We start from the raw sequence: 8683 nt of genomic DNA on the forward strand, positions 1-8683 counted from the left end.
CCGCTCGTTGTCCGTAGGGAACCTAACCAAAAGCTAGATTAAGCAAGTTTTTCAGAGTGACCAGATGTAGTTCTATCGATTTTCGATCGAATATCGGTTTACAATTGAACACACTAAAACTCAGTTTTTCTAACCAAAAATCAAATATTTTTCTAAGTATTGACCTTTCAACCATAAAATTGGAATTTGATAAAATTTATGAGTGAATAAAAAGTTGTTTTTAATGAAAATTACCGAATTGGCTTTAGATTTCATAACCTCTAAAAACAATCTGGACACTCCGCGCCAGCAACCGGTCTGCTGAAATCAATTGCTCTTAGTCAATAATCCACTGCTCGTAATCAAAAATAGAGGATGCTAGTCAAGAATCTATTGCGAATATTCAAAAAAAGTATGCGGCTAGTCTATACTCAATTGGGAAACCCTGTATTCAATTGGTTGGTAAGTATTGCGCTTCGGGTTAAATGGAACAGCCGTTGGCAAAACATTTAATATTTCCCTCTATCCCTAGCAGTTCCGAAAACAACAGAACAGGAGAGGAAAGAAGGCAGGCACGATCCTCCAACGTGTTACCGCCTGGGAGAGGAGAAGCAGCAGGAAGGTAGGGACGATCATCCAGCGCGCTAGCGCAGCATGTTGGAGCAGCGAGAGGGAGGCAAGCAGGAAGAATTTTTAACGTGTGGACACCATTCGACGAAGACAACGCTGGATGAAAGGAAGAACGAGGAGAGAAGGCAGGCAAGACGGGTACGTGTCCCTTTCAACAATCTCAGAGAGAATCCCTACGGACAAAGAGCGGCTAATTTTTATCATGGTGTGCGTAAAAACCTAGAGTTAAGCCGATGGAAGATTTCCTAGGCTTAAAAAAGGGGGCGGGAACGGGTAGCACGGTTCTCTCCCGCTCCCATACAAAATACACGGTGCGCTCTCTCAATGCTCGCGCCCATGCGCGAGCATCCTTTCGTGTGCATGTGTTTGTTTCTTTCGTGTTGCGCTGTGTGCGTTTCTTTTGTTCAGCGATCGCTCACACTCGCTGCGTATTTTTTTGTTATCTAAAGCTAAACAAAAACACAAACACGCGTAGATTTTTTTTCATCACTTTATTGAAACATTTACATTTTAACTTTACACGATTTCACACATTTACGTATGTTGATACACAATATTTGACTGAAATAAAATTGATCTCTCCATCAATGCAAACGTTGAAATGGCCGAATATCTGCGTAGATCCTTTTGTACACGTTGATTACTGTAAAAAGGTACGAAATGAAGCTGCGCGATGTACATAACATGCATTACGAATCATTCGCGCAGCTTCATTTGAATTCGCACAACACTTGAACACTTGAACACTTTACAAAATCATAACACCAATCGTCCAGGACTTAGGCTGACGCACGTGCGGCCGCTCGCTGCCGATCCTTGCGCTGTACTGACCATTTCATGTGGTAGCAAGAACGAGAGCACACAGAGGAACTTTCGGTGCAGCTGTACAAGCGAGACATCAACATCAGCACAGCGCTGCGAGCAGATCAAACTGAGCGCGCAGGCTGAAAGTGAACGCACACATTTCCACATGTGTAACTGTGATAGTGCCAAAACTGTGTCGAAACCAAAACGCGCTCTCGCCTCCGTGTATTTCACACCGATTCTCCGCTTAACTCTAGGTTTTTACACACACCATGATAAAATATCCCGCTCGTTGTTTGTAGGGATCTGTATGGAAACCGTTCGCCTTGTTCTCGCCTTGATCTGGCCTTGATGGTATGGCTGTCACTCAGAGAACAAGGCGAAATGAGCAACGATCCGTGACGTCACGCGCATTGCTTTACAGCGGCTCTGCGGTACGTTTCGGTCTGCTTCAATCCCCAAATCCCGGCATTATAAACCTCCCATATGGATGCTGCCAAAATGAAAAATTCAAAGAAATTCGTGTGTGTACATTTTATTGAAAAGCTATTGTGCGTTGGCGTCATATCGTTGTTCCTCCTTCTGTTGAATAAATCGGCCGATATATCAACAACATCGCTGCGTTAAAACCCGCTCTGCAACAACCTGTAAGTAAAGCAAACCTATTTATTATCAAAACTATACACAAACAATAAAAGTAACATGAACATTCATAATTGCAGATGAAAAATGAATCGTCAGCCCACCGAAGCTTCTTCTGTCTGCAGTTGCGGGGCTGCAGGAAATCAATGCAAATGCGCAGAGATTGCCCTGCAAAACAGCAAACAGATTTATACCCTGAGCCAAATCGTTGTTGACGTTAAAATGCAAAACGAGGAGATTATTAAGTGGCAGAGTCAACACGAGCAAAATCCTGTTCCGCAAGAAACGCCCGAAATTACACCACATACGCAAGAAAGTGAGGGAATTATTGCGTTGATTGCATCGAAAAAGGAGTTAGGTGATTTTGAGCAGAATCTAGGTTCAGAGGATCAGTTTGAGGAGGTGAAGCGTAAATTGCGGGCCAAAATGAAGGCAACAGAAACAAAAGCGCGACTTCACGAGGCCTTATATCTTATTTTCAATCGATTATTTTTGGTTGAATGTAGCAGGAGCGGAAGAGGAGGTAATGGACCAAAAGTAGCCTTCCGAAAACATGTAAATTTATTGCGTTTATTTGCAGATGTTGGAAATGTAGGAAGCCGAAAAGTTGATTTTGCGTTACTTGAAAATTTTTTTCAAAAAAAACTACAAAATGCAAAAAACAGTGCCAATGTATCAGGCGTAATAAAAAGCGTTTCTCGTGGCTCATTCACACGAAAGAGCAAAGGAGGTCCTAAGAAATAACGAAATTAGATATTTTAAATCAGTTTTTTTTATATGCTACAAGACTATATGGCATTGTGGCTGTGAACTTATAAGAATGGAAATAATAAACAAACGAATGAATTCTAAAACAAATCGCTTATGAAGTGTTGTAGAGAAAGAACCCGAAAGAAATGATAATTACTGACTCAGATACATATTTTAGTTTCACTCATATGTTACATTTTAATTTGACGGTTTGTCTAATGTCTCCGTACTCAATCGCCTCGCTACCTAGGCTTAATGCAAGATTTTCAAGAAAGGCAAGTGCCACTGCAAGCTATATCGTAAAAGAAACGATCAGGCTGGGCATGTTAACAAAAGAACCATACTGTTTAAACTATGATATGCCTTTTTGTGTATTAATTAAATGTATTAATGTAAGCGTAGTCTTACCATAGGCATATATTACGTTGGATTGGCTCGGAATCAATACCGCCCTATATCGTCAACAAAAGCGAGTTTCTAGCCTACGAAGATCCCAACCAAGGACATCCAATGGCACACATTAATGCTCTGTAAGCCAAGGACCTGTCGTAATTGGATTGATGTCAAGGTATTACCATAAATCACATAATTTATGAATAACTAATATAGAACATAAATGGTCACTTGTACATTTGTCGTATACTTACTTGCTTACTTTTGTATCATGCGTTAATCAATTTCGAGGTGTATAAGAACTTCATCAACCGCTTTTAATCTAAGAATCGCTAGTGAGGACGTGTGGCCACAGCTAGCTCGACCATCTACTTTTACACAAATCAGGCTATACAGGACTCATACAACCTGAAAGTATATTAAATATATTTACATAAACACTTGTGTGCTTGGAATAAAGGTCCCCAAAGTGTACTTACCCAAAGGTGTGTATGTTTAAGTGCAAGCAAGCAAAGCCGTTCGTCGTGGTCGTCCTGCTCCATATGACAATAAAGCTCTTAAGGCGCATTTTTTTTTCAAATCGGTGCTTGTACTCGACTCGAGGCAACAGTGTACTGTTTTGATGTCTTTTTTTAATAATTCAATTTACTAGTACGTTTACGGCCAAATACTCCAGTACTATAAAATATTCCAGTACATTTGGCAACCGTTTCACAACTTCAGAGGAAAACGCATCATAAGATGGATAGAAAGATGCGGATTGTGCACAAACGCATGCCGAATGTTGCCGAGGAACACGTTGCTGATGATACTGCTAAACATTATGTAACCGCTATGCCATCAGCGCAATGCCACCGTAGTTCACGTCCTACTTTAAGTCGTTGGCCGCTTGGCGCAGCAATATGAAGCCTTGCGCGGTACATTTCGTGTTGGGTCCGGCTAATTGATTGTTGGCCCAAGCACACCCATCCTTTAGAGCAGATAAGCAGCGGGAAAAGACCGCTCCATCAATTCGCATCACCACAACGGCATGGCGCAGGGCGGCAATCGCCGACAACTTGCCTGTACACTTCTGGCTATGTCACTAATTAGCTCCAGCAACTATCCCTCATCGTCGCGGTCCTCGATCTGGAACAAATCTAGCACATCCTTGTTCAAGACGTTGAACTCCTGTGCCATCTCCTTCTGTGTCTTGCCGAACGCCAGCATCAGGTGGGGCGCACTTCGCAGATCAGTTGCATGTTATCTATCGTACTCTATACCGTTGTGTACCACCACTTTCACAAACCGCCGGGGACCGGCACCGATTATGCCGATTCGTTCACGATACGGATCACCGTTAGATTTGGCGCATACAGCCTACCGGGAGAAAGGTCACATACATTACAAACCATTCAAATAAAACACAACAAGTTCAACCCACCAGGAACATATTCTTCATCCGTGGAAAAAGCGTCCGGGTGTGGGAAGGGTGGTAACGAGCCCCTTCTTCTGCACTCCTTCACAGCTGCAAAGGGTATCGACTATTGACTATCCCCGCCAGGAACGGTTATATTGCACAAATCACACCCTAAAATGGAACAATGATCGTAATTACACATAAACATACCTTACCTAGCGGTGGCGTCGTGCGTGAAGGTTAGAAATTTCATTCGGCTTTATTCCATGCTCCAAGCATTGTTTTTTCGCTTCCACCACAACTAAATCATGCTTCCGTGGTTGATTTTATGTTTATTCTACAAAACAAAACGTTTTTAATAATAAATATCATAAAATTTGCATAAAATACTTACAAAATCACCGCCAACGCAAACACTTGTGTAGTGACCGGAGGAGGAAATACGCTTTTCGGATCTCATTAATACGCCACGCACTCACAGTATATGTGTTCCAGCTGACAGTTCTAACTCAACTGACGATTTATTTTCTTCAATTCCATTCCTTGTCCTTCTCTCGCTGTTGATACAACTATCCATCTATCTCCTTTTTTTTTCTTTTCTCTCTCACTCTCTTCCTCCCATACCTTATAATCCCTACAATCTACCTCTCTTCTACTCTCCGGTATTGAAATTTCAAATTAGTAATTATACGTAAAAACAATTATTTTATAAAAATACAACAAAAAAATCCCATCCCTTAAACACCGAAACCTGTTTTTTATATGTTTTTTTTATCCAATTTCGTCTACTTATTCCAAGAATCTAGTACAATCTAATATAATTCCATATCGTTTAACCATACTGGTTTTCGTATCTGGCGTTGTGGTCTCTGCATTTCTATCCTATCATTCGTACATGGAACCTGTGATGAATCTATCATCTCTTCCATATTTTGGTCATTTTCATCTTCCATTAAGCCTTCATTTCCTGCACTGCTTGGGATTAGTTTAACGTCTCGCACATTTCTTGTAAACTCAGTACCGCTCTCACCACGAACAACCACCTTTGCGCCGTCCCTAGCCAAAACTGTGTAGCTTTCTTTAGAAAACGACGAGGATCTGTCTTCGTTTTCTGGGGTACGTAAACTAACACTTTGTCGCCTACTTTGATACTACTAATTTTAGCGCCTCGACGATCATCCGCGTATATTTTACTAACTAATTTAGCATGAGCATCAGCTTCCCGCACGTCAGCCCTATCCAGGTTACTTCTTGCATCCCATAAACTAGGAAAAGTGCCCCTGTAACGCCATCCCACAAGCAGCTCGAAAGGAGTAACACCCAATCTAGCATGATGTTTGCGAGTGTTATGTAGGTGGACATACTCCTCGAGGGCTTCACGCCAGTTTCGCTTTTCTATTTTCGCCGCAGCTATTGCTTTAATAATACCTTGGTTTTGGCGTTCAACAGCTCCATTGGACTGAGCGCTTAGTGGTATGGACTTACGAACCTTTACTCCCTTATGCTCCCAAAATTCTATAAACTCTTTACTTTGAAAAGGAGGCCCATTATCACTTTGGATAGCTAGTGGTAAACCCCATGTCTTGAAAATCTTGCATAATGATGCATTGGTTGAACTTGCATCAATAAGCCTTAACTCCATAACGTGCAAAAAACGAGAGTACGTATCTACGCAAACCAGTAAATGACCTGAGCTACACTCTTGTACTGAAAGAAAATCAATTTGTAGTACCTCCCACGGCCCTTCCGGAAGATTTCGACTTATTAATGGGACTGGTGGATTTCTCTTTGACATGGATAAACAGGTCATACAGTTACTAACGTAAATCTGGGCCTCTTTAGACATATTGGGCCACCAGAAATGGTCCCGTAGAATTCTTTTGGTGGCGTTGCTGCCCACATGACCTTCATGTGCTGTAGTCAATGCCTTTTCCCTTAACGATTTAGGCAAAACAACTAGATCGTCTTTGAAAACTAGGGAATCAAGGGTCCTCAGCTGCTTTGACAAACATTCGAAACGACTCAGATGCCGTGGCCATTTGCCTGATTTTATACCTAGCCGTACTTCTGCTAACTCTTCGTCTTCTTCTGATGCAAGCTCGATATCTGACCATGACATACTCATATTCAACGTATCAAGAGCGTATAACATATGCCTTTCGTTGTCGTCGTCGAACGGCTCATCTACTTGAGACTCATTTATCAGGCGAGACAATACATCCGCAATGTTCTGATCTCCGGGAATACATTTAATTTGGAAATTAAATGGTAAGAGACGAAGGGACCACGTTTCTGCGCGTGTAACCGATCTTTTCCCTGATCTATATTGGCTGCCAAAGATAAATTTGTTTGCTTCCGAATCAGTCCAAATGGTAAAACTGATATTCGTAAGGTAATAACTAAATCGCTCGACTGCCCATACTATAGCTAACGCCTCCTTCTGTGTGTGAGGGTAACGCTTTTCTACTTTCGTTAACGACTTCGAGATACAAGCTATTATTCGAGGCTTTTAAACTTCATCGAACTGAACCAGTACCGCTCCTAATCCAAGTGGGGAGGCATCCACAAATAACTCCGTCCTATCTTTGTGATCAAAGTATCCTAGTTTTGCGATTGAATTTAAGGCTATCCTTTTTATCTCGTCGAACTCAAAATCTTCATACTTCGTCCAATAAAATGTATTTGAATTTGCTAGTGCTCTCAACTTTTCTGTCTTTTCGGCTCTGCTGGGAGTAAATTTCTCTATAAAATTTATAAGACCCAAAAAACTTTTCACTTCTTGAACAGTTTCTGGCTTGCGGAATCCTGCAATAGCTTTCCTTTTATCTTCATCAACACGCCAACCGTTGTGAGAAAGAAGGAAGCCTAAAAATTTTACGGATTGTTTACCAAAAACACATTTAGCCGGGTTTAACATAACATTATGTTGTCGCAAGCGAGATAAAACATCACCAAGATGTCGATCATGCTCTTCTTTTGTGTTCCCAAATACGAGGATGTCGTCAAGGTAATTCACCGTACCGGGACAATTTCCTAACACAACTGTCTGCAGAGTTTCCTGGAATATGTCTGGAGCATTGCACAGGCCGAAAGGTAAACGTATGAATCGATATGTATCGCTCCCAGAGAAAAAAATTGTTAAGTGTCGGCACGACTCGTCTAAAACGATATGGTAAAAAGCGTTGGTGAGATCGATGGTTGAGAACCAGTGAGCCTCTCGAAGTCTAGCAAGTATTTCTTCCAAAGTAGGCATCCTAAAAGGAGTTCTTATGACGCATTTGTTTGGCCCTCTCAAATCTACAAACTAATCTAATATCCTGTTTACCCTTAGGCACTACTAATAGTGACGAGCAAAACGATTTATCCATGCCACTGGTTACCTTCTCTATTATATCGGATGCTAATAAGTCCTGCAGCCTCATCTCAACCTCTGCTTTAAATGCCGGAGGAATGTTTGTAAACACTTTCCTTGATGGTGGCAAATTTTTGTCATAGGAAAGCAATACCGGTGGCACATTAAACTTTGGAAAATGCGTTTGCACTTCTACAGCACACATTTCTCGTGGACTTGCAACATGTTTCATTTCTTTTGAGTCTATTATTGGAACCTGTAGACCTAGCTGTAATACGCTATACCTAGTTGCTGTGCTACGCTCTAACAGTGCTTTCGCAGTGCGGAACCACATAAAATTTTTTAAGCAAGCAAGGGCGGTCTGCTGTGATGGTAAATTCGGCTAAGAAAGAAGCCACGACCTTTATCGGCTGGGTAGTTGCGTATGCCTTCAATGGTTTGTCAGTTCCTTCCTTTATGGCGTAAATTGGGTGCGATAAAGGATCACTCATCAGCCGATTGAAAACGCCGTCCCCGACAGTGTTCACCTCAGCACCCGAATCTTTTAAAAAATTAACAGCAACTCCGGCCACAGAACCTATAACAGAACCTGTGCTTTCCATACCAAGCCGGTCCAATGAGCACATCACGTATTCCTTTTTTACTTTTCCTTCTGATGCACCGTTAAATAATGCTGTAGCAGGATTAATCGCTGCACATGCGTTGTCCTTCGATTCTGCAATAGTCTGTGGATA

At 41.7% G+C, this 8683-nt stretch overlaps 2 protein-coding genes across 2 annotated transcripts in view; both read right to left on the bottom strand.

Moving 5' to 3' along the window:
• LOC125906447 (uncharacterized) overlaps nt 1–2887 on the bottom strand; it is an 82977-nt gene extending 80090 nt beyond the window's left edge. The window contains exon 1 of the mRNA XM_049605253.1: nt 23–2887. The gene's annotated coding sequence lies outside the window, so the exon portion shown is untranslated. The remainder of the gene's footprint in view (nt 1–22) is intronic.
• Nucleotides 2888–3921: 1034 nt separating this feature from the next.
• Nucleotides 3922–7865, bottom strand: LOC120950177 (uncharacterized protein K02A2.6-like). Its single transcript, XM_049605248.1, has 2 exons — nt 4622–7865; nt 3922–4557 (listed from the first exon to the last, which is right to left on the bottom strand). Exon 1 carries the CDS (start codon nt 6747–6749, stop codon nt 5580–5582), a length of 1170 nt encoding a protein of 389 aa, XP_049461205.1. The 5' UTR covers nt 6750–7865; the 3' UTR covers nt 3922–4557; nt 4622–5579.
• Between the last annotated feature and the right edge of the window lie 818 nt (nt 7866–8683).

Source organism: Anopheles coluzzii, chromosome 2 (assembly GCF_943734685.1).
Source record: "Anopheles coluzzii chromosome 2, AcolN3, whole genome shotgun sequence".
Taxonomy (NCBI): Eukaryota; Metazoa; Arthropoda; class Insecta; order Diptera; family Culicidae; genus Anopheles; species Anopheles coluzzii.

Coding starts and splice junctions, on each gene's coding strand:
- LOC120950177 (XM_049605248.1), bottom strand. CDS start 6,749: ATGTTATACGCTCTTGATACGTTGAATATGAGTATGTCATGGTCAGAT.